The sequence below is a fragment of the Acipenser ruthenus genome, chromosome 49 (assembly GCF_902713425.1).
Source record: "Acipenser ruthenus chromosome 49, fAciRut3.2 maternal haplotype, whole genome shotgun sequence".
Taxonomy (NCBI): Eukaryota; Metazoa; Chordata; class Actinopteri; order Acipenseriformes; family Acipenseridae; genus Acipenser; species Acipenser ruthenus.
The window spans coordinates 6,951,440-6,976,508 of record NC_081237.1 but is presented as its reverse complement, the minus strand read 5'-3'; the positions used below and the strand labels follow the sequence as shown (position 1 = coordinate 6,976,508).

Sequence of the window (25,069 nt, the reverse complement as noted above, 5' to 3'; positions counted from 1 at the left end):
CATTGGAGTAACCTTGAAGTGAATAAAAACACAAATTCCTTGTATTTAATAATAATAATAATAATAATAATAATAATCCCAATACTATTAATCCAGGTCATTGATATACTCCCATTACTAAATTAAATTAAATTTAATTTAATTTAATTTAATTTAATTTAATTTAATTTAATTTAATTTAATTACATGAAATGTATGCATTGCGATTCGCCTTCAACGGTAGCAAACGCCCGAGCTCGTAACGCGGTATAATTTTGTCCAGAAGAGGGAACCGTCGACTGCGGCACATAGAAAGAAAACACTGATGTTGTCGTCAGTTACCTCGCTGTGAACTCTGTTAAGGATTCTTTTAAAAATATATTTATTTATTTTATTTTTAAAACAGAGATAATATATAAATAATACAGTTTGTCGTGATAGTAGTTAAAATGGCGAATATGGGTTTCGTACTAGGCCTTATTTTTATTTTGTGTCTCTGTGGACCAGTAACTGTTTCTGCGTGCAGGTAACGATTTTTGTAGGATATTTTTTAAAAACGGCACATTAATCCATACCCTTCAACCGTACCGATTTGTCCGGTACCGTACCGGCTGTCTGTCTTTGGTACCGGATCCTCGCAGCTTGATCGTGTGAACCGGATTCTGAAATCCACTCTGTCCCGAGTACGCTGACAGCGACTCTGCTTTGCTGTGATATTATAACATTTCACAAACATACGTGTTTTAAAACAATGCTCTTCTATGAAATATAACCTGCAATAATAATAATAATAATAATAATAATAATAATAATAATAATAATAATAATAATAATAATAATAATATGTACACTCTTTTTACAGCAGACATTGGCTTGCCTACACACTGCAGGATCACTTTGACGGACCATCAATGAACATGGTGATTCGTTTTTTTAAAATAATTTGTCATGAAACAATACTGCCTCACATGTTAATGAAATGCATATGAATGGGGGTGCAATGTTTGCAGTGGACCGCCTATAATAACTTATCCTTGTAAATGATGTACAGCATCTCCCAAAACGTAGAACATTTAAAAAAAAAAAATCAGAGCTCAAATATCATACAATCTGATGTGTGAGGCAGATCCTGTATTAAGACCACATGGTAAATGTCTGTGCGATAGCTCAGGCTACACGCACTGACTTGTGCATCTTTCTGTGTTAACACAGGTGCCCCTGAAGTTTTCGGAGAGCAGAACAGTCATTGTTGAAAATGATTGCATCAGCAGTGTGGCGTTGTACATGGGGTAGGCTGTAGCATACTGTGGGGTCTAGCAGAGTGATCCAGCCAGTACCTGTAAGCATCTGATTGGAAAATGACCAAAGCGTTGCCTGTTGAAAACAGCTTTGCACTCAGACCCTAGTTTCTCCGTTGCCAGTAGTTAAAAGCTGCATGTGTTTGCAACCCAGTCCCTGCATAACTCCAATGCCCAAGCCTTCTTCACTCAATCATGCACAAGGGAGACAACAGTGTCTAGCTGTTGCAAAGTCTTTGATTTTGCTCAAAGAGCTGATTACAATGCTGTGGCACTTTTCTGTTCCAATCCGTAGTGCTGCGCAATGCAGGTTTAACGTTCTCTTCATGTGCCAGTCGCATGTTCCAAACTCTGAATCGAAATGTTCTTTTACAGAAGCAAGCTTTTCCTAACAGCACATGGGTTTGAGGGATCTCACTGTCCCATGTATTTTCCTGTCGACTATGAGGTAAGTGCTGTGAGTCAAAGTCTGATCGTTTCACGCTCTAAATACTGAGAGCGTTTCATTTGGACTCAAGATTAGGAAAGCCTAACCTGATCTTCGGTACAGACCCTTAGATCATCACTGTCTGTCTTACAGGGTCTGCTTGCTCATGTGACATCTGCACAGTTTGTGCTGCAGCACGTTGTGATGGCCATCAATGGCCGGGTTTATCTGTACAATACAGAAGACTTCACCTGGAGAGCAGCTAAAGGTACAGCAAATGGGAGGGGGAAACCAAACTGCCTCTAAAGCTGGGTTCAATTCAATGCAACGTGAATGCATATGTCTTGCTGTTTTAGGTGTGGAGTCCATGGTGACAGAGATCGCTTCATATCAGTGCTGTTTCAGTGAGGACCCTTCTTGTATGGTAGGGATCAGTGACTGCAGATAAGCCTTTATTTTTCAAAATAGCAAGGATCCAAATTATGCAAGATATGGATCTGGAACCGAAATAGACACAATTGAGCACATATCATAGAGTTCTGGAAATTCTACTGGAGACGATGGGCTGGGACTGGTCATTGTCAGATTGTTCTTGAATGTGTCAGTGCGTTCCCAGTTTCCCCTTGGAATAAGGAATTGGTACATATCCAACAAGTTTACTAGTGCTAATTAAGTGTGCATTTAAACAATACTCAGAGACATCAGCTTTAGTTAGGAAGATAGTATACATTAGAAGCTCTGATCCTTCAGGTGTACTGTGAGTTGAAAATGTTTCATTTTGTAATGCTGTGTTGGTAGGCAGTGAGTTCCACGGTTCTTGCATACAACCGAGGAGATCCTGTCTCCAGCACGAGAATATTCTTCTCTTCTGATGGGGGCTACACCTTTACAAAGTTCACATTGCCTTCACATTTAAAGGTAAGCTGCATTCTGCACACTGTCCTTGTTTGTGTTTAGTTTGTAAGGTGTACAGCTGTGGCCAGATGTTTTGCATCACCAAGAATTTTAAGATTGAGATAAAAAAAAAAATCTATTAAAAAAAACCCTTATAACTCAATGTAGATCTAATATGGGCCAGCGTGCCTTTGTATATCAAGCATCTCATCTAAAAACAGCCTCTTCACAATACCTTTTAAATCACTCATAAATATTATTTTAAATCTGACCAGGGTTGCAAATCCTGTAAATACTGACTGACCAGGCTCATGTCAGTTGAAATTGTTCTATTTTTGTCCTTTTGTTTCGTATCACTGTTTTTATGATTGTTTTCGGTGTTTTTGTCCTGTTTGAATGATTTGTCTCTCTTTTTTTTTGCTGTTGATTTTATAAAGTAATTTCTTGCTGCTTTCTCCTGCCAGGACCCCCTTATAAACACCTCATCCTGGGTAAATAAAGAGATTTGGTAAAATGTGGTCATTTGAACATGATTTTGGGAGACATGAATACACTTGTGTTTCTTTGTCGTACAGGGAGATGTTGGAGGAGTCTTTAACATGCCAACGTTATCAACTTTATCTGTGCTGCTCAAAAATTCTGATGATATGGTGAGTTCCACCACAATATTATCAATTCATAGTAGTGGCCAATCAGGCAGGTATAGCACCACAGAAAGAAATTGAGACACAAAGGTATTCGGATTACACATATGGTTTAGTGAGGAATCTCACTGCTGCCACCATGTGGTGGGAGTTGTGTATAGCGCCACACAACAGGTTTAAAATTGGTTTTGTATCCAAATGGTCGGTTTCCTCCTTGTTACACTTGAGTCGCTCTCAAATGTATTGTAAGAAGAAACCATTGGAACCACAGTTCAAGTCCTTGTGTTCCTGAAGGGGTTAAGCTAAAGTTTCCAGCTAACGTAGGAATGAAAGGTCAATAAGAACCAGAACATGTGATTATACATTGGGACCTTACTTCATGTAATAATTCATTGCTAATTATCAAGGCACAGTAAAAAAATTAATTAAAAAAATAGCGACCCTGTTATTTTACCGCTGGTCTGTTTTCTGTTTTCTTAGGCATACTTCAGCTACTGGACATCGGATTTGAATTTGACTTCCAAAGTGTTCCCTCTGAAGGAGTCCTTGGCTGTGCTGTCAGTGATCCAGCCGGCAGGGATGAAAGGGAGTCTGGTGATCTGGACAGAGCACTCACTGCTCTTCTCTCCAAACGACGGTGAGCCCCCACTCCATCACAGATCAGAGCTTCATGAACCCCCTTCAGGGACGTGAGGAATCGAGCGCTTGCTGTTCAAACAGGCTTCTTCTTAAAATGCATTTGAGAGGGACTCGAGTGTCACGAGGTGGAAACTGACCATTTGGATCACCTGATCAGTGCATTTTAAACCCTGTTTCGTGCAACATTAAGAAAGTTAGCCTCCTTTGTATTTGTGAGTCGCACATGCCCCTTGTACCTCAAAGGGGTAACTGCATGAATAGAGGCTTATTCCCAACAAGCAGTGTTACACCCTGGGGTCTATCTAAACAGTGGCACATATAAATACAGCCATTGTATTTAAAATATTACCAAGCCTGGCTTTTAATGACTTTTAAATACTCACAAGACTTGCACACACTGTTACAATTGTTGGGTGTCACTAACACCCCTTTAATGATTCAAACAGCAGTATTCAGATCTGATTGGATCATTTCAAATCCCACCGCTGCCACCACGTGGAAGAGGTCAACCATTACAGGCTTTCAGGATTCGAACCCACAGCCAGAGAGGCTAGGGATCAGTCCCTTTATTTTTACAGCAGTGTTTATGATTGCGTGTTTGAAGTTTGTCTCTTGCTGAACAATTTATCTTTTGCTTTTTTTTTTCAGGGCAAGTCACACGGCCCATTGCTGTGATTGGGAATAACGAATTCCCAGGGCCTGCTGTCACCCTCCATGGTATTGCCACAAGTATGTCCACGTATGGCTTCACTAGCAGAGCTCTAGGGCACTTTGATTAGAACGCTGTGTGAGCGCTCAGCTGGGCAGTGCACTCAGCAAATCAAACCAGGGCATTGAACCTTTTCAAGCTGACAATTCTTTATTTAATTTTTATTTTTTTTGCTTCACTAAAGCAGGCAGCAGTGAGATTGCTGTACTAACCAGTGATAAGCGTCTCTTCTATGGGAGGCTCAGCATGGAACCTGTCATCGTTGAGGTAAGGGCACAAGAGCTGATGCAAGAGGAACAAGCTGTGAACACTGAGGTTTAGATATACAGTATGCATATTAGACCCTCATATTGATGTGATACAACCATCTGAAAGTTCTCCATATCAGATGGACATGATGTAACATTAAAATTAGATAGACTGTTTAATTAACTATATATTATAAAACACATATTTTCTCAAAGCCTCTCATTGGGTGGATAGCAGACAGTATACAATGTTATATATGTATATGTGTCTGTACATACATAGAAATCTGTATAAATCAAAACCGTCCTCTTTTCCTAGTTTAAAACCATAAGTGACATTTCTTCTGGGATGGGAATGAAGTTCAACACATTTGGAGAGCTGGTCGTGATCCTTCCTGTTGAAGATCCAGCTGCAGGCTGTGTGGATTTCCTTCACTGCCTCGTCATCATTCAGCAGGCGCTCATGAGCGTCACGCCTCCTCTAGCCACCTGTCCGGTGAGTGCTGCAGAGAGGGCTCCCGGGACAAGAGAAACAGAAGAGTGTGCATTCTGATTGATTTCAATGAGAATAACGCGGGACTCACGAAGAGAAACGCACACACACAGCGGTCTTTTCTTCTGTGCAGTCCGTTATAAAAAACGGATTGTGATCCATCTGCAGTGTAACTGTGCGGTTTACCATGTATTTTCCCACACCTCTATATTACGCTTGTGTTTCTGGTAATTCTAGGTAGCATTCCTGTCTGTGCTGGTTCTGCTGATTCAATTCCAAACTCTCTTTGACATATGCAGATATCGTTTTACTTCCAGGTGGAGCTGATGTCCAGTGAATTTGATCAGCGTGTGTATTACATTGACATGAGCCAGTCTTTGCAACTGTCTGCAGTTTACGTACCCAAGGCGTCTGCTGAGATATTTCCTTTGGTGAGTGGCTGACAACACATGACGTCTGATGCAAGCCATCTGACGAGACAAAGACATTTCTGAAGGCTGCATCACATCAATGTCAGGCTCCACTGTGTGTTATTCATAGGTGACTGTGACAGACCCACATTTACTGGCTTTCCAAGCTGTTTCATACATCGACGGCTTAACTTCCGAGGGAGACAAGAAATACAAGCTGGTAAGAGTGTCACGTTCCTACTGTTTAGAGAAGAGGGGGGCTGTTAAGCTAGTGGAAGAGCCTCCCTCTGTTCTGTTGCTGTTAAACTGCGAAGCTGCACACTTCCTTGAGCCAGAAGAAAAGTGTGTGCGTGTGACTAAAATCTGATTTCAAGAAGTTAAAATACAAATCAACAACTACACCTTGAGGTACAGCGTATTCTTCCAATGCCTTTAGAAGTACTTTTGTTTTTTTTTTTGCAGAATATTGTATTGCTTCAGCAGCTGATTACAGAGATGGCTGATCCAACTTTTTCTCACAGGTAATGAACACTTTGAGCATTTCCAGTCTAATATAATGAGAGATGAGAATGCAGTATGTTTAAGGATACGGAGGACTGATCCCTTTGTAACCTAAATGTGCCAGAGATTCTCTTTACATTAGAACTAAGAACTCATTTTATTTTTTCAGCGTGCAACTTCTCAAACTCCGTAGAGTTCACACGCAGACTGTTTTACAGTTTAAAAAAAAAAAACCTAATAAAAAAATGTGCGACCGAAGGGGATGTACAAGCCTCTATACTATTAAGTAGCGCTGGTCTCTTGTAGGAGTATTTACTCTGCTCCCCCTCTCTCTCTCTGTTTAGTTTACTGAAGGGGGGCATTTCCACCCTCACGGTCGACGTGCTGGATAAAGGCCTTACCTGCAAGGACATGCATCCGCTGGTAAGCAGAGAGACACCCAGGCTTTAGCACACAGTGTTAGGGATGTCACATAGAAACGCTAGTAATACACCAAAGAGGCTCTGTAGCTACAGTCTGATACGTCAATGCACAATGACCTCCCTCTGTGATGCACAGTGATGGAAACAGTGGTGGAGGTAGACCTGTTGCCACACAGATCGATTGAAAAGACCTTGATTTCTCTGAAAGCCCTTCCTTTGTTACAGGTATTAGGATCCCATCTGAGATTTGTATTGTTCCTGTGCTCCACACTGCAGATAGGAAGCAGGGTGGACCCTATTGAGATGCTGGCTCTCCTTTAACTTTATAAACAGCTCAACGGTCACAGTGTCTTAAGGGTTAATGTTCTTTTATTCCTGTCACTTCAGAACGCATTTATCAATGTTGGATGTCCGCCAAACAAACACATCAAAGTTTTAAGGTACACTTTGTTTGATTTTTTCTTTTCCTTTCCCTTAATAAATTAACATAAAACAGGCTAAAAACCAATAGAAAACTACTATCTTGTTTAAAACGATCCGAGTGTGTGTTATTTTAATAGATATCATAATGCTTTTACTACGAAGAGACCAGAAATATCCTGATGGCTTCTTTTTCCCTTTTTCTCCCATTACACAAATCAGGAATGTGACAGTCTGCTCCAAGGGACAGTTTAATCAGGAAACACTTCAGAACAACTTCACCTACACCATTTCCAAGTGGGTACCTGTACTGAAAGAAAATGAAATAAACGCTCACGTCGACCCAGCACAGACTGTGGGGTCAGTTCAGCAGATCCACACAGTGGCTTCTCTGAACAGCATCACTGGCCTTGTTTTGTTCAGAACTGTTCTCTTTTGAAAGTACATTTTGATTTGTATGCAAATGATGCCATTGCTCTTTGTCGTTACGCAGGAAGACCTATGACCCCCAGTATCTGTATCGTCAGGATTCAGCTGCAGAAGACCTCCGTGTGCTCTACAGCTTTGTTGATCTACAGTGCCCCCTGCTGGTTTATGTCGATAATCCTTGGCTGCCGCTTTTAGAACTGTAAGGCCCTTTTCCATTATCTCCACGTCCTCCATTCTGTAGGCTCCCGATCAATTTCCATTACAGGCGTTGTGCCGTAAAAACGAACTGCCTCACTGCAGCACAGATAACATTTAGCAGTATCAAAGATGGAGAGGTAATGGGGAGTGCTGAGTGCCTTTACAGATTCTGTCCTGTCCTCCGTCGGCGAGGTGAGGCTAAAAGCTCTCAAACCACGAATCCAGACGAAGCCCGGTTCTTTTGCATTGCGGTTAAGACGCTCTCTTGCGGTGCGCGGGGTTGGCGGTGCGCGTCCCGCCTCTGCTGTGTTACAGAGACCACCGGCTAGTTTAATGTGCCCCCCAATCGTCACAGCCTTATTTTCAAGAAGACCTGTGCGTTTCACACTCGGATGGGGAACAGGGGGAGCTCACAGCTGTCTTTTCTTTCAGGTGGGAAGGCAAGACGTTTGTAGAATTTGTCCCAGTGGACTTTGTGATGTTCGAAGTCCACGGGATGTACAATTATGTGTACCAGCAGTCTGCGCGCAGTGCCGGGTGCGTGTCCCAGCCTCAGACCTGGAGATCAATGCTGAAAACCCAGTCTCGGCCCAACCCTCACACTGCCTGGAACAGAAAGGTAACAAAGAGGCTGCCGTCAGATCCTTTCAACAGCGCAGTACAAGAACACACCAGCAGCTTCCACTGCCCGACTCTGTTTCATTGAAACACTTTCTTTGTGTGAAAACCAAAGCGATGCCAGTCTGTAGCATCTATACAGCAATCAAAGAGCTGCCACCTAAACAGGCTCCACGTTGTCACTTCCACTGTGATCCGCCAGGCCTGGCCATCGCTGCTGCATGTGAAACCCGCAAGGTGTTATTTCATTTCGGTTCAGGGCTCGGGTTTCACAGCAGGGTGTTTGTTTGGTTCCAGAACTACGTGAGCTGTAAAGATCCGTCCGGGCCTCCTCTGACATCACCGGAGCTGGAATACGAGGTTCTGAAAGCCGGTTCTGGGAACATGGTCATGTTTCCCAGCTATAACGGGTTCTATATCTTCAAAGCCATTGTGGTGGATCCCACATACAGGTACAAATTATATATATGTTTGGATGTGATTTATCAAGGTGTGTTTTTGCACCATATATTGTGAATGGATATTGTAACCAGTGACAAACATTAAGATTTGAGTCCTTTAATTAACCTGGTTGGCTGCTGCTGTTGTGGATTTTGCAGTTATAATGAATTATTTCTATGTATTTAACCAGGAGAGTTACCCTTTGAGACCGAGGCCTCATTAACCAGGGGGTCCTGGAACACAGTAAAAAAGACAACTGCAATGTATAAAAATATCACAATGTACAAACAGCACAATAAAAACATGTGTGGTTCAAACTTAATCAGCAGCTTACAGAGATCTAAGGATAGTATAAATAAGTCATATCTATTTGTTTATCTGGACTGAGGGAGAAGCATTGGCAGGAGGTTCTAAGCAATTCCCCGATACGATCTTTAAAATCAGAGAAGGAGAGATTATCAGATTCCATCTTCGTGCTGTGATGGAAACAGTCCCTCGTCTTCTAGAGTTGATGTGTAAAAGATAATTCTCCCGGAGGCGTTCGAACCCTTGGACCAGCCAAATGAACAGAATCCAGAGAGTGTAAGCAATAGCCAATGCTTGTCCCTTCCACCAGAGCACTCAGATAGAAGTCTGGGATCTGTGCTAGTGCGCCTCCTTTGTCTCCCGCAGTTTCTGTGAGCTGTCCGTCACCTTCAGCGTGTACGTGTACGGTGCCTTCCCGGAAGCGAAGTTTGACTCGCCGCTGACCCTGGTCGTATTCCTGGTCATTTTCGCAGGGATAATGCTGGTCGGGTTCTACCTGCCGTGGTTCCTGCTAAAAAGACCCAACCCTTAACGTACAAAGACGAGCCTCTGCTCTGCTGTGCTGACCTGCCGGGAGCTCTTACACGACAAAGCATACAAGGCAATGGATGAGCAACTCCGGTTCTACAATGATGTGAAATAACAGCAACTACAGTTCAGATTTCTATAACGCTTTTCATCACAAGGATCCCAAAGAGCTTCACGCACGCACGCAGGCACGCACACGCACACGCACATGCACACACACACACGCACGCACACGCACACACACCATTAAACCATTCAATTTAAAACAGCCCGATACAAAATGTAATCAAACAGACATTAAAAAAAAAAGATAAAAAATGTGGTTTAATTGTAAAAGATAAAAAGCTAGTTTGTAAAAATAGAACCAGTAAAAACAGTCTATTAAAAAAAAAACATGACTAGAATTGAATTAATAATAAGCTTTGGGATGTGGATGTGAAGGGGTTTAATTTCACAATGAAGAACGTGGTTGGAACAAAGACGTGGCCTGGAAGCCCATTCCATTCCAGATATGAAAGGGTTAGAAACAGTAAGCAGCAGCATGGTGTGTGGAATATCCCTGGCTTCTGGTTCTGCACATCCACCACCCTGAGGAGAGACGCCAAGCCAGACCACTCGGACTGTAGAGTTTCTGAGGTTTGCTCTTTCATGTGTCCTTAATGACAGCGTACACAGCTGTATCTGATGGCAGCTTTGTTTTCAATTAAACTTGACCTGTTTCCTGTAAAAAAAAAAAAAACATGTGCTTTTGTTTCTATGCTCTCTGCTGCTCTAAAATACAACAATGTGAACTTAAAAAGAAAAAAGGGATTGGAAGAATAAACTTTTATTTTCACATGGGCTCATAAGGTATAACATTTCCAATCTCTCTCTCTCTCTCTCTCTCTCTCTCTCTCTCCTTTACCTACAAACCTCCTGACACCACCTTGATAAGGTAAAAGGAAACATTCTCTTAGATACACTTTGAATAGAAACAGTGTCACAGTAACATGCAATGAATACCTTACTCTCCACAGTTACACACACGTGATACACACTGCCCACTTGAACCAATGTACCTTTTGCGCCATTCTAATTATTAAGTTGTGAAACTGGAGGCGGGTTTTATAATGCACTGTTTTTGAGTAAATACACAAAGCTGCAGCATTTGTGATGTCTTTTTTTGCTACCATTGGGACTATTTGGCTGTTTCTAAAGCAAACTGATGCACTAGTTTGTGCGTCTTTTTAAACACGCCACTGTTATGAACTGCAGAATTCCGGGCGGAGCGGCTGTGCATCTCTGCAGGCAAATAAATAGGTGGAAGATGCATGAACTGTAACAACATGATTCTGTAATGCAAAGCTAATCAATCTGGCTAGTTCTTTAAGGTACATGCAGTGCTACCACGTAAGACGTGTCACCACTGCATGTAATTTAAAGAAATATATATACACGGCACATTTTACAGCAATTAAGAGGTTGATTCGTTGTTGATTGATAATTGATGCAATCATTCAATTAATCTCGTATTTTCCTTTATGACGTCAAAACAAGTGCTGTGTAAGATTTGAAAACTCATCATTGCACACCGAATAGACTAATGTGGAGAGAGACAAATATATATTTACCTTGGTAAGTTATTGCATTTATAAGCAGCAGTCGATGTTTTCTCAAGTTTGTCTCATTTATTATGCGGGACTTTTAATGTGTAGTTTGTGCAATGCGCCTGTTTTTAACTGAATGTATTTTGTTCGTTCTGTGGTGAAGGTCCTGCCGCGTGAAGTTGAGGTGAATCGGGTTTGAAATAGGGTTGGAGTTTGTTTTGCCTGCATAAGCAATGGAGCTGGAATGCGTGATTGGGATTATTAACGATGCTGTGTGTAAATAGACATCGTCTTGATCTGCAACATTATTCATACCCGTGTTTTTAATAATAATAAAATCGCAAGCGCATCTTTAATTTCGTATATTCATGAATTAAGCTTGCAGAAAAACATGCTTATGTGTTATATGGAAACTGTGTTTTTATTCTAGTCTAATTTATTTTGATAGCAGGATTTTCAATAAAGCATTTTAGTAATGTAATTGCTGTTTCACTCCAGTGCGACGAATTACATAAGCACATAATTGGTGTTGGTGTCGATGTCTGTGTCTATTCGTGCGTGCGTGCGTGCGTGCGTGCGTGTGCGTGATATACAGCGCACAATAATCATTTCAAAACCTAGTGACCAAATACTGTGTTGTAATTGTAGGAAAATGCCCATGAAGTTTGCAAGAGAGGTCAGTATGGAGTAATATATTTGGTACTATATAATAATAATAATATTAATAAACTCCTCTTCACAACTTTGTTCCAGTTGTTCGCTGTGCTGTCCTGGGCTTTGGCAGCCCTCATGTCCTCCCCTGATTCCTCGGCGCTTTCTGCTCTGGGGTCCCTGCCCTTCAGCTCTCTCCTCCAGGCCCGAGCGCCCACTGACTCCCCGGCACTGCGGGCATGCAGACTATCGGCAGAGGACAGCTTCTGTGAGGGGTGAGCGGTGGGTGATTTGATATCTCTAGTTAGGACTGTATAATGTGTAGTATTATTATTATTATTATTATTATTATTATTATAAATGTAGGTGTTAGTGGAGTTATGGGGTTTAAAAAAACAAGTTAAACTTAAGTAAATGTGATCCCCCACCAAAAACTATAGAAGTTGCGATGAGAGGAGAATTTCTATAAGTATAAACCAACTGGGTTGCTGGAGTAGAGTGGGACAGTGTCCTCAGTAGATGCCAAGGGATTGTATTTTTACTGTAGAGTCGATTTGACAGTTTACGTAGGTAACTTTGTGCCTGGTGCGTGTGGGTCATGGCAGCATGTCTGACTCCTTGGGCAGGAGTTCCTGTGAGCTCAATGAGACGTTCGAAGAGGATTCTTCCGAGGGCAGGGAGTGGAGGCCCCCGGACTCGGAGCTGATCAGGAGGATCCACACCCAGGTGGAGAGCTACCTGTCGGACGAGAGCCTGGCCGAAGACGCCTTCCTCCTGAAACACGTGCGGAGGAACAGGATGGGCTACGTCAGCATCAAGCTGCTCACCTCCTTCAAGAAGGTACGAGGAATGAAGCACAAATATAGTAGAACCTCCTTTAGCCAAACTGCCCTGTTCAAACGTTTTCCATGAGCCTGCAGCAGTTTGAGTAAGAGGTTTTGCACTAGACCTACAGTACATCCTCACAGAACCCCGTTCTTGAGAACAGTTTGGGCCAGTGGAAAAAATTTACATTGACGGCTGTGGTGCCCAATGCTGCTGTTCTCTCTAAAATGTAATCTGCTGCAATTGTTGCATATGTGGCGTAATTCCTTTCTGAAATCTAGGAAGCTTTGAGAAGTGTGCTGCATTGTGCTCGCTCTCCCTTTTGCAGGTACGATACTTAACTAGAGACTGGCAGACCACTTTGCACGCTCTCCGCTTCTCCGAGGCCCTGGTGGTCAACGAAGAAGGGACGAAGGTTCGGCGGAGGAAGCCAGTCTCGGAGTCTCTCATCGGCATCCCCCCCAGCAGGCTGCTGCTGGCCTGGAACCTGCCAGGCGAGCCCCAGGCTCCGGGGAGCTCGCCAGACCCAGGCCAGCGCAACTTGATGGAGACGGCGATGGGAGTCTTCGGGGCTCACGGCACCATCAGCTCCCTGCGCATCCTCCGGCCTGGCAAAGAACTGCCTTCTGAGCTCAAGAGGCACGCCTTCAAGTACCCGGAGCTGAGCAGCAAGGTCTGTGCCCTGGTGGAGTACGAGTTCCTCGATGGATCCCGGAAGGCTTATGAAGGGCTGAGGGCCCAGCAGTGCGTGGCCGGTGGGGAAGGCATAAAGGTGGTCCTCCTGGGAGGCCGGGGCATCAGGAAGAAGAACTACGTCCTGGACCCCGAGGAGTCTGAAGATCTGGACGAGACCAGCGAGAGCAAGCCCCCCAAGAAGCCCACCCGCAAGTCCAAGCGCTTCCCCTATGCCCTGGAGGACTCCTCGCTCTACAGCTCCTCCGAGTCAGATTTTGCCCCTGCCTCGCCCGTCCCAGTCCGCAGGGTCGCCCGCCCCCAGGCTCTCTACGGCAGCCCCCTCGCGAGCCCCAGGGTGGCACCTGCCTTCCGGCCAAACTCCTTCAGCAGCCCCCTGGCCGCCGACTCTCTTGGCAGCCCCGTTCTCCCGCGCAAGCTGTTCCCCAGCGGGCACTGCCCCTCCCCCCTGGCTGCTCCCGAGCTCAGCAGCCCCTCATTAGTGTCCGGATCGAGTCCTGAAGGCTCCCGGAGGTCGGTGGACGTCTCCTCGGACAGCGGGATCCTGATGGGCAGCCCCTGGGTTCAGCGGCGTAAAATGGCAGCTGCCCAAGCCTTCGTTTCGGAGAAGGTGGTTCTGGTGTCCAGCCTGGGGAAGAAAGCTGTGGAGTCGACTGTGCCGTCCTCGGCGCTGATCCGCCAGCCACGTGGCCCTGACGGCACCAAAGGCTTCTTTAACTGCATCGGCCGGGGAAAACTGATGCTGAGACATTAAGGCTGTGTTTATACTAAAAAGGAATCCAGTTTGTCCACGAGTCGAACTCCAATTTACACATTTCAAGTTGCAGGATATTTTTTCCCCCACAAACATGGGGGTGGAAAAATTATGTTTGCACTAAGGTCCAAAGTTGTCAGGTTATCTTCATATAAATCTGTTTTAATAAAATTATTTATAGCTGCATGGGATTAATTATAGTGGTCACTATATAAATTGGTGTTCCTCCTGTAGAGGTTTGACTGCAATCTATGAAAGCTCATTATTGTTTGGGTAGCACTTGCTAAGGGACTTGTTTTCCTGGACTAGGATCGCATAGGAGGAGTGGTGATGTTTCTTTATCGTTTTTTTGTTTTTTTTCTCCCCAATACATTTTTATCCAAAATGTTTAGTACTTGTTCTAGCCAATGCTGTTAGTGTTGTGTGTCTGTCCTGGTTTGAAAAAATATACCTCTGTTCTAAATTGGAATACATATGCCCACAAGAGCAAAGTGTTTTTTGTAGTAAATTGTGTTGTGCATTTTTGTAACTTTGACTTGCTACATGCTTCATGATGAAATAAATAAAGATGTATTTGTAATATTTTTGTGTACTCTGGATATAATGTAGCAAGAACAGAAAACTAGAATGGTTTACTAGCTTTGCTTTAAGATCAGTGGTTTGAGTCTGAGTGAATTAAGGCTATGCAAGAGATGGTACAGGAACAGTTAAACCCCAGTCCTGCTTTTTGTAATGCATTAACCCTGTAAGGTACCCCAGGAATGGAGCGGTTGTTCAAATGGTTTCTTCTTAAAATACATTTTGAGAGTGACTCAAGAATCACGAGGCGTAAACGGACAATTTGGATGACCAGATCCAACCTGTCAGTAAACCTCGTTTTGTGCACCTCATTGCAAGAATAAGAAAGTTGGCATCATTTTTTTTTTCTGTGCAAATCTGCAATGTCTTTGTTGCTGCGATGTTGTAGGGCACAGATACTAAAGCTTTTATTCTTAAAGGGAAAGAATCGTTTCTGATTTAAAGGCAGCATCTGGTTTCCAGTTCCACAAACTATTTCTGAACTTGGGTAAAGTAATTTAAAGGATTAAAAAAGCAGAGAGAGATCATATGTATTTTATTGAAGCCAATATTTGGATACACTTACACATTATAACCCCCCCCCCCCCCAAACAGGCAAGATTATTAAAGCATCAGGTTTGTTTATTGTCATGTTAAAATATGTATCTTGGTCCAATAGGCCAGCCCTGGTATGTGCGATGATGGAACACAACATGGTCCAGGCTACTAATGTGGAACACAATGCATGTTCAAAATCTGCAGTTGCTGAAAAATATTTGGTGTTTTATCTTATTCTACGAAACATTCAAGACGAGAAAACTATCTATTGCATCCTATACGTGTTTACTGAAACAAGCTTGTCACTTAAAAGAACCTACTTTCAGCAAGAGCATTTCTACAATATCCCAGAAGTGCCTTCCTAAGTATAATACACCTCTACCACCGAACACCTTGTGCATTGCTTCATTCTGCTGTCTAACACATGGACTGCAGTCTGAGGTACTGTCGGCTACCAGTCTACACTCTTGCATGGTTTCCAACTACAGTCCAGTTACTAAGGCAATGCCTGGTACATTTAAAGGCATCTACATACATGATTAAAGCTCAAGCAAGTGAACCGTTTGCATTCAGACCTGTATGTGTAATATTTCTTGCTTCCTTGGTCGGTATAGGCCACCTTAAATATACAATACAAAAATACTCCTTTATAGATGGTTAATGCGTGAAGTGTTTCTTGAAATTACAAAAGAACACTGCCGTACTACATTGATTACATCTGATATATGCGGTTTATAATGGATAAGTGCGGAGCGTTTAGTAGACTGAAGATAAGAGTGTGCCCCTGCTGTTCAAGTCCATTCTCACAAACACTCTCGCTGGGGTCTAAACGAGAAGGGGTTACTTCAATGCAATACCGGTGCATGAGGAGTAGTGATGCAAAGCAATGTGACTGCTTTCAGTAAAATTACATTTTTAAAGACCATCTTTCGTTATGTTTGCAGCAGAGCATGCAGAATGTACGAGGTGCCGCCCTCTGACAATGAGACAAGATGTTCATTCAAAATGAAATCGTAACATTCGATGTGCAAATCATTCACAGCTTAAACAACAATCCTAGAATCTAGCAGTGTTGCTCTGAAGAGCGGAATGGACAGGTTTTTGGTGACCGTGAACGGAATCAAAAATGGTGACCCAGGTTTCAAACATTAAAGGTGCAATTTAAGGCTACCAGAAGGGCAGGAATTAGAAAGGGACCCCAGATATCGAAGCGAGACCCCTCGGGTTAACGCGGGTTACCCTTTTGCTTCTCTATTTGAGAAACGGAATCACTAAACCTGAAGCAACATACTAAAAGACAGACTAAAGTCAAAAGGTACAAGTTGCATAGTTTCTGCTTCACTGAAGCAACTAGACAATCTGTGCTGAACACAGGTTCTCAAATCTGCCCCTCATGCACCCCGAACCGTGATCTGTTATTAAAACCAGAACATTATACAAAATGTTATGTAGATCTCTTGTAGTACCGTTTTGAGTTTACTGTTTCTGCAGTTTCTTTTTAATTTAGTCATAAAAGATCATACAGTAATCTCTAGTTACAGACGGGAAAGCTGATAAATATTAAATATTTGGTACTGGGGTCCCTGAAGGTTAAGAGTTGAAAACCAGTGCTTTAGGAAGGCAATGTGCTTTTTGTTTTTTATGAAGCACATAAACACATTGAACGCTAGACACAAGTGAACTTGTTGTATGTATGTATGTACTAAACTGACATTACCTTCATAATCAGCACCAAAGTAAGAGGTGTTTGAGCTGAGAGTTGCACAACAGCAGGCTTTAGTTCTGTTTTGTCAAAATGCTAAATATTGGAATAGTGGTCAATGGTACCCAATATGCAAGAAGATTTAGTGCACACACACACATATATATATATATATATATATATATATATATATATATATATATATATATATCCCCAATAACTGCTGTTAACATAAATATTATACAAAATAATAGTACCCTTTAAATTATATATATATATATATATAAGAATTTTCAAAAATGGTGCACATTGGTGCAAGTTTCCCCCCAAAGTAGTATATTTATAAATGACCCAGAAAAAAAAGAAGTTAAAACAAAAATATAGATTTAACTATTTAAAAAAAAATAACCACATAGTTTACTTTACCCAATCCCTATAACCAAACAAGTGCTTTTAAGACCTAGATCTGAAGTTTACCAATTTAAAAGATAAAAAAGAAAACTGCTTTCAATGATCAGTTATAACAGCCTGTGGTATGGGTAAAGATATGCAGGGCCAGCTTCACATAAACAAAGTGAAAAAAAAAAACAATGGTATTGCTGTAACGGCACAGATTTCTGCAGCCACATTGCTACAGAATGCACCACAATTGAAAAGTCCCCTTTAAGTGGAACAAACAAAGCTTTTAAAAAAAATGTATTAAAATATAGATATTTATATTTATATACAGTAATTGCAACTTTCTTTGTGTGCTAGAACTAGATACAAAAAAAAAAAACCTGAAAGACAGAATCATACAGCAGACTTCTTTTTTTGTTTTCTTTTGAGATGTTGGTCTAGCTGCGTGCAGCTGGCAGTTTTCTCCCGCGCACGGGCCGCAGCCCATTGCAAGCACACTGTTGCCCGCTGTGTGTGCCTTGGACTGCACTTATGGGCCACAGACCAGGGCCATTCAGGAGTCTTACCTTTTGGCCCTAAGTGGCTGTTCAAGAGAAGCTGTTGGAATGTACCAAAGCCCCTACAGCTCTGGCCAAAGGTTCTGCATCACCCCTCTAGAATGAACGAATTTTGCTTCATCAAGCCGAATGAAACCTGCTGAGTCATGTTGCACTTACATATTCTTAACGAAAAAAAAAAGTGACATTTCAAAGTCTAGAAATACTGTACTACTATTATGGCTTCCGGTAGACTTTTGCAATATAATTGTATAGTTTATTTGATTACATGATAAATAAAAGATCTAAATTATGTTCCTATAGTTGGTTTTTTTTTTTTTTTTTTTTTTTTTTTTCCAATTACGTCCTAGAATTCAAGGTGATGCAAATCCTTTGACTACAGCTATACATGACCGGTGGTAGCAGCTGCTCACTTGCCTGCTCAACTCTATACAGTTGTCCCAAACATGGTTCCATCCAGGTCCTGCTCGTCAATGTCATCCTCGCTGAGTGAGAAATCCTTGTGGTTCACAAGTCTGTTGGAGCTACAGTTTGAATGAGCCAGCTCATCCGCAATAGACATGCTCATCACTGTGTCCCCTCCCCCAGCCACTGAGCCCAGCCGCTCAGCCTCCGCGATGTAGGAGAGCATGCTGTCCAGCAGGGGGCGGCTCTTGCAGATGTTGTTCAGTATCTGGCTCCTGTGTCTCAGCTGCAAGATCAAACCGTCTTTCTCTTTGATGATGCACTGGAACTTCTGAATAGTCTCCTCTGAGCTGCACAGCTTTTCATGCAAGAAAGTGATTTCCCTTGGAAACAAAAATAAAGAAATTCTTATTGAGTAATAGATTTTGTGGTTATGGATTTTGGCACTAGGTTGGCTTCATTTTGATTTTGGACAATTGAAAAATCTTTACAAACTGTAAATGCATTCTCTTTGCATCTCAATCTACTGCATGTCGATTCGCGATCAGAACAGACCCATCAAATGAGAAGTCACCCGCATGTGAATGAATCACGTGTTCGTGCTAGCGCTGCTCTGCTATTAAACGGTTGCTCGCGTCCTTCCCAGTGTAATTGGATTCAGAGCTTAATTTAATACTCGCTCATTTGCATATCTTTCACCCCGCTTAAAAAAATGCTTTACTTTATCATGTTAAATCTGCTGGCTCTTTGCCAAAATTTAAGATGAAGCGTTTTTTCTTCTGTTAGTTGTCAATGTTTTGATTACCAGTTCTACTGATTCTGTAGCTGTAAGTAGTTTCATAACCCACGCAGCAATCAGAATTGGGGGCAGCAGTGTGGAGTAGTTGTTAGGGCTCTGGACTCTTGACCAGAGGGTCGTGGGTTCAATCCCCAGTGGGGGACACTGCTGTTGTACCCTTGAGCAAGGTACTTTACCTAGATTGCTCCAGTAAAAAACCCAACTGTATAAATGGGTAATTGTATGTAAAAATAATGTGATATCTTGTAACAATTGTAAGTAGCCCTGGATAAGAGCGTCTGCTAAGAAATAAATAATAATAAAATAATAATAAGAATAATACCAAGGAGATATATGTTCATATTGTTTCATCTGTTAATAACACTAACAAGCTTAATTATTTCTGATGTCAGGTCATCAAGGACTATGAACAGCTGGTTAACAACCAGGTCAAAAGTGCCCGGCACCTTTCTCTAGCACAGAGCGGGATTACACCAGTGTGTCTACCTGTCCTTGGCCTCTGTGATTTCCTGAGTGGCGGCCCGCAGCTGCTCATCTTTTCGGATCAGACTCTCCGCCTGTTCCCGCACCGTGTTCTCCGCCGCCGCCAGCCGCCGCTCCAGCTCTGACACACGCCGGTGCACCGCGGCGAGGTGCGCGTTAGCCTCTTTGATTTGGACCGGTGAGGGTACGGACATGTCAGCAGCCCCAGCGGACTATCCCAGAATATGAGACCTGCTTCCTCCGGTTCCTTCTTGCACGGTCCGGCTTCTCGTTCCAGTTCTTTAGTCACAGTTTTCCCGTCATACTGAAATGTCTTGTTTTGACTGAGACAGGGTCACCTGCTTGGACTGAATTACGAGTCTCAAGTCAGGGACTATACTGACCGTGCGAGTGAATACGGTCGGTAACTTCAGTGTACACGAGGTACCGCATCATATAACATATCGCTTTGTTTGTACGGCTAAAAAAATGTACGCGCCTTTTTTTTAAATAATTAAGATCCCGTTTTTAATGTTTATTTATTTCAACCTGCTGTTGTCAAACCCTAGTGACTGGTCAGCATTACATTATGTCCAAGTTAAATGAGCCCAAATTAACACTGTAACAGCCTCGTAATTGATTATCCGTTGTCTTTTTTTAAACTGGCTGCCTCACTTTCTGCGAATTATTACAAGATAAGGGTTAATGGTTAACTTTTAACGATTGTAAACTTGCTCTCAAGTTGCTAACCTGTAGCTGTAAACACAGAGCGAAACACCGGAACCGGAAGCTGCCGTTGCTGTGTGACTGTGTTGTGGTAGCGAGGTGCCACTGCGCCTGCGCAAAAAAATAAAATAAAACTCGCCACAGCTGAGTTAACACGCATGCGGGTGTCATTAAACCTTTTATTTGCGTCGTCTGACGTGCACAATGACACAGGTTTTGGGGAGGGGAGGGCAGGAGGGGTTGCATTAGATTTCAGATCATGTAAACGAACTGGACTGCAAACAACGTCACCTGATGCACCGCAGAAGTGCATTAATATAGAGAAAGGACACCCGATTATTGTGACATTGTGACAGAGGGGAAGCATTTGATGTTTTTTTTTTTGTGATGGATGTTAGATGTTGGATTAGACTTGTGATTCTAATTGTATTGTGGCTGGCTCTGATTACAAAACGGGTTTAGGGGTTAAATCTCAGCTACTCGGATATGTTTATTTATTTAAAACCTCTTTAGAGATACCAGAACACCCAGTTTCAGTTCTTCCTAAAGTTTATTCCAAGACCATGGAGCAAGAATTCGGAATGAAGTTTTTTTTTTTAAACATTCCGTTCTAACGTTAGGAACTGTTGAATTACAGCCTGAGATCTTAGACTGTAAGTACCGGTGATGCATTATAAACACCTTATTTCTCCCCTAATCTTTTTCTGGAACTTTCAAGACAAACACGATACTGTACGTCTCAAAAACGTCAAAGTCTGTAACACTGTGCGCACACTGTACTACTGCACATGCGCAATCATTGGGCTTGTTTATTGGACTCTTCTAATTTCTGTACAAATTCACATATATTTTAATATACATACAAACACACATGCATATTTAGAACCAAACTAAAGTTACGAAAATGATGACGTCATTGCTCGAACAGCCCTCTAGTGGCAAATGTTCCGCGTTTACACTCCTGTGTGTTTGCTCTCAGGACATGTGTTAATAAAGTTTTTGAAGAGCCCGCAGGATCTCGCGGTATCTCGCGGTAAGTGGTGCCCCGTAGCGGTGCCCTTGCAGTTTTCGGTTCCAAGATGGGTTACTGGGATCTGGAGGATGGGAAGGACTGCATAGAGAAGACATGGATCACCACAAAGCTGGCGACAGCCGTGGGTGAGTGAGGCTCACCCATCTTGAAAACGATCGCAAGCGTTGGGATTGCAGCAGTGCCAGAGTAGAAACGGGGCCCGTGTTGTGCTTCTGACTGCACGCCACAGCGGGCAAAGGCAGGTTGTTCATAATAATAGCGGCTGTGTTACTTTGGTACCGGACCCTCGCAAGCTTGATAGCGTGAACAGACTTTTGAAATCCACTCTGTCCCGAGCAGGCTGACCGTGACTGCGTTGTTGTGACATTATAACCCGAATAACTGGTTTTCAACAGATACAAACACGCTTACCAGTACTTAGTCAGGGATGACAGTAAGACTTCTTACGAGCTTGTTTAGCCGCAGTGTAAGGTAACAAGAGTCTTCTTATTGAACTCGCAGTAAATGGAGCAAACTGCCATGCAATGGGGGTCTTATTTCCACCCCTGTGTGTTATTTATTCGTGTTGTTTTGTCTCTGCTTAGGGCTGGTTGGCTCGGCCTTTCACATTGCAGCGTTCCAGCCCGACTCTGCCATTCAGGCTGTGCAGAGAACAGCCACAGGCACCATCGCTATGGGTGAGTGTCATCCCTTCCTTCCCTGAAGACCCTTTTCTCCTTTCCTCTTCCCTGACACGGCACCTCGTCTTTGGTGCACATACAGGAATGGTAACTGCTGAAAAGGGCTTTGATCTGTTGCCGGCTTCACTGTGTGCCTAATTGGGGATGAGGGAGTACAATGTCTAATGTGTCTTATTAAGCCATTTGAAACTGCAATGCAAGGGGGTTAGTTCCATTTTCTTGTTTTAGGAATGACATCATTTTTCAAGTTCAGCTTCTACCTGTAGAATAGTCTTTCTATGGTTTTCCTTTATTTGTGTGGGTGGGTATATCTAGGTACGTCTGTGTGATCGCACTTCAGTGCTGACCGGGACTAGAATGTGCCTTTGTGTCCATTCAAATCCAGCGACGTGCCGCTGAAATTCAGGACGGAGCAGCGCTTCGGTATTCAAACGATACTGCGCGCTCCTGAATAAAAACCGAACGAACGAAAGGGAATGCCGTGCCTGAACCGTGCTGTGCAATTTCTCCTGCAGCGTCTCTGGGGGCGATCTTCGGGATCACCACCTGCTTGAGCGCGCAGGCTCGCGAGACGCCCGATGACCCCTTGAATTATTTCGTCGGTGGCTGTGCGTCTGGGATCTTTCTTGGAGTCCGGAGTAAGTAAATCAGTCGGGTTCGCCTTTCTCCTCCCATCCAAACTCTGTCCAGCTCTTGACTTTCGTCTCTGCTTTGGACAGAAAACTGGGTGTTATGGTTGGAGATTGAAGCTAGGTAAACACACTACAGCTTGTTAATGTAAGGAAACACGATAATGAGATAGTTATTAAGCAATGATATCAGTTACCAGTTTGTGGAAGAAGCATCGGACATGACGTGTTTATGGAGGATCTTGATGCTTCTCAAATGCACCTCCAAGTGCCTGTCAGTTTTACTGAGACTCTTAGGCAATAAAACATTCTTTCCCTGCTAGCAGCCAGATAAGCGCATGCTTTGCACAGCTGCACTCAGTCATAGTTTTATAGTCTTTTCATTAACTCTGCATTAATCTCTATAAAACTTTGAATGTATTTCTTGTGTCTGCAGCTCACAGCTACATGACTGGCACCACAGCCTGCCTGGGACTGGGTGCACTAGCAGCCCTTACCAAGGTTGGGAAGAAGGAAGGCTGGAGGATATCGGGAGCGCCCAGGCTTTAAACTCTCACACTGACCTACACAATCCTCGCATAACCTTGTACATTGCTAAAATATCTCTTGTTAAATAAAGTTTAAAATAAAAAATCTATTAAAGGTAATACAGTAATAATCTGTAATTATTATTATTAGTTTATTTGGAAGACGCCTTTATCCAAGGCGACTTGCAGGTGCTGCAGGGCAAGACAAGGTTACAGTGCAAAAACAACATTTAAATACAGTGTAGTTTACAGTAAGTGCAAATACTGCTAGAACACAATATGAGATAACAACTTCTGATTAAGACAGTTTGTATCTACGCTAGTGCAAGGATTATACAGCAAACCTTTAGGGGATGATTTAAACTAGGAATGGATTTAAATTTAAATATATTCCCTGAGGAGTCTGTGTATCCTCCTTTTAAATGCTTTTAAACATTATTATCAAAACAACGCACCACTAAAATTGTACTTTTATTTTTTGACCAGAAGAGGGCAGTACTGCCGCACTGTGAACCAGCTTGCTATTGCGTCTTATAAATTATTCTCTCTGGATAGCCCAGTGGAAATGCAACATCTAATTTCCAATAAGATCAACCCAGTGCACAGAGAAAACCTCACATTGTATTGGGCTCAGTATTCAGTAAGTCATTAAGAATGAATGACACATTGCTGAAATCTTCATAGCGCGGATGTTGAAAGCACACTGGGATTACTGCATCATTCTTTAGTAGTTGTTGGTAACAGAAAAGACGCTAAAAAGAAAAACACTAAATACCTCAGCCCCGTTTTATCTCTAAAATAATCTTGCTTGTGTTTTCCACTAGCGGGGAGGTTAATTATGTTTTTTTTTTTTTAAATAAATAATATGATTGAAGGAGGCGCCTTCTTTCGAGTGTAAAATGAACACTTATTTTCCTTCTTCCTCTAACAATAACAATTTAGAATGTCAAATTACGTTCGCAGCAATTCCCCACTCAGCTCAAGAGAACTGAAGGTTCAGTGGGCGTCCTCCGATCTCATGACCAGGGCCGATTGTCTCTTTTACACCCAGGACTCGGGAGCGGATGTCAGCAAGCTCCTGGCCTCTCCAGCCCTCCGGGTGTCTGCTTCCGCCCACCAGGCACCTGGCCAGTAGGATCCGCTGTAGCGCGATGAGGAGAAACAGATCCTGCCGTTTTTGCCTCCCTAATCTGCGGGAGCGCCAGAGCAGGCTATTAAATAATCAAAACTCAGAATCGTGGGTCAGTTCCACAGCAAATAAACTTAAAGCTGAATCAGAAAATATGGGTTACTTTCCAAAAACAAATGGGTTGCATATGTGTCTCATGTTGGATCTTAATGTAATGCAGTTCTTGGAAGGAATCGGCAAGATAAACAGTTGTAATAATCAACAGTGCTGTAGTTAAGCAGTTGGTTACAAACTTGTGTTGAGTGGCATAAAACAATGGTTGTGCATGATAAGATTTTCAGAAGGAGATGTGGGGTACAGCAAGGTCTTAAATGCCATAGTGGTCAGTTCATTTTTAATTGTATTAAGGTACAGGGGTTGCATTATAGAAACTAAACCATGTGACTGCATTTCCATGAGTTCCTTATTTTTAAGTCATGAGACATATTGCAACACAAATACTGAACAAACTCCAGAACCTGTATGTCATGGTTTTTCAAGACGTAGACTTCATATATAAATTCGCTTGACCTTGACTGTTACGGTAGACAGTTGGGATGGGCAACTTTTTGTTAATCTATTGGGCTCCATTGCCTGTTGCTTAACGTGGCTCTAGTTCAGTGGCCTGCGCCCGTGGGCCAATCAGTGCTGTGTCTGTGGTGGCTCATGACAATCTGCAATGCTGACGTAGTAGCAGAGGAACCAAAGCCTCTTCGTCGACTGTCCTGTGCTCTTAATCTCTGCTTTTGTGCC

At 42.7% G+C, this 25,069-nt stretch overlaps 5 protein-coding genes across 7 annotated transcripts; 4 read left to right on the top strand and 1 right to left on the bottom strand.

The window, feature by feature from the left end:
* Positions 1 to 1,908: 1,908 nt before the first annotated feature.
* On the top strand, positions 1,909 to 4,911 carry LOC131721834 (cation channel sperm-associated auxiliary subunit delta-like). Its single transcript, XM_059014826.1, has 7 exons — positions 1,909 to 1,972; positions 2,061 to 2,128; positions 2,503 to 2,622; positions 3,174 to 3,248; positions 3,723 to 3,879; positions 4,530 to 4,610; positions 4,775 to 4,911. Exons 1-7 carry the CDS (start codon positions 1,909 to 1,911, stop codon positions 4,909 to 4,911), a joined length of 702 nt encoding a protein of 233 aa, XP_058870809.1.
* Positions 4,912 to 5,187: 276 nt separating this feature from the next.
* Positions 5,188 to 10,321, top strand: LOC131721833 (cation channel sperm-associated auxiliary subunit delta-like). Its single transcript, XM_059014825.1, has 11 exons — positions 5,188 to 5,334; positions 5,649 to 5,762; positions 5,872 to 5,961; positions 6,204 to 6,262; positions 6,587 to 6,665; positions 7,052 to 7,104; positions 7,307 to 7,381; positions 7,578 to 7,712; positions 8,144 to 8,330; positions 8,627 to 8,781; positions 9,443 to 10,321. The coding sequence occupies exons 1-11, from the start codon at positions 5,188 to 5,190 to the stop codon at positions 9,606 to 9,608; spliced, it is 1,260 nt and encodes a 419-aa protein (XP_058870808.1). The 3' UTR covers positions 9,609 to 10,321.
* Positions 10,322 to 11,105: 784 nt separating this feature from the next.
* LOC117401247 (la-related protein 6) lies at positions 11,106 to 14,695 on the top strand. Of its 3 annotated transcripts, none has more exons than XM_059014913.1 (4): positions 11,106 to 11,218; positions 11,944 to 12,116; positions 12,468 to 12,681; positions 12,995 to 14,695. In XM_059014913.1, the coding sequence occupies exons 2-4, from the start codon at positions 11,980 to 11,982 to the stop codon at positions 14,111 to 14,113; spliced, it is 1,470 nt and encodes a 489-aa protein (XP_058870896.1). In that variant the 5' UTR covers positions 11,106 to 11,218; positions 11,944 to 11,979; the 3' UTR covers positions 14,114 to 14,695. The 3 variants fall into 3 exon arrangements, with proteins under 3 accessions (XP_058870896.1, XP_058870895.1, XP_058870894.1); XM_059014912.1 differs by having other exon boundaries at positions 11,944 to 12,123; XM_059014911.1 differs by lacking the exon at positions 11,106 to 11,218 and adding an exon at positions 11,253 to 11,374.
* An 864-nt stretch (positions 14,696 to 15,559) lies between these two features.
* LOC117401271 (vimentin-type intermediate filament-associated coiled-coil protein) lies at positions 15,560 to 20,414 on the bottom strand. The gene is made up of 2 exons (XM_034001834.3): positions 19,578 to 20,414; positions 15,560 to 18,675 (listed from the first exon to the last, which is right to left on the bottom strand). Exons 1-2 carry the CDS (start codon positions 19,766 to 19,768, stop codon positions 18,315 to 18,317), a joined length of 552 nt encoding a protein of 183 aa, XP_033857725.2. The 5' UTR covers positions 19,769 to 20,414; the 3' UTR covers positions 15,560 to 18,314.
* An 865-nt stretch (positions 20,415 to 21,279) lies between these two features.
* Positions 21,280 to 23,268, top strand: LOC117966185 (NADH dehydrogenase [ubiquinone] 1 alpha subcomplex subunit 11-like). Its single transcript, XM_059014915.1, has 4 exons — positions 21,280 to 21,437; positions 21,897 to 21,989; positions 22,508 to 22,630; positions 23,058 to 23,268. The coding sequence occupies exons 1-4, from the start codon at positions 21,359 to 21,361 to the stop codon at positions 23,168 to 23,170; spliced, it is 408 nt and encodes a 135-aa protein (XP_058870898.1). The 5' UTR covers positions 21,280 to 21,358; the 3' UTR covers positions 23,171 to 23,268.
* Positions 23,269 to 25,069: the final 1,801 nt, after the last annotated feature.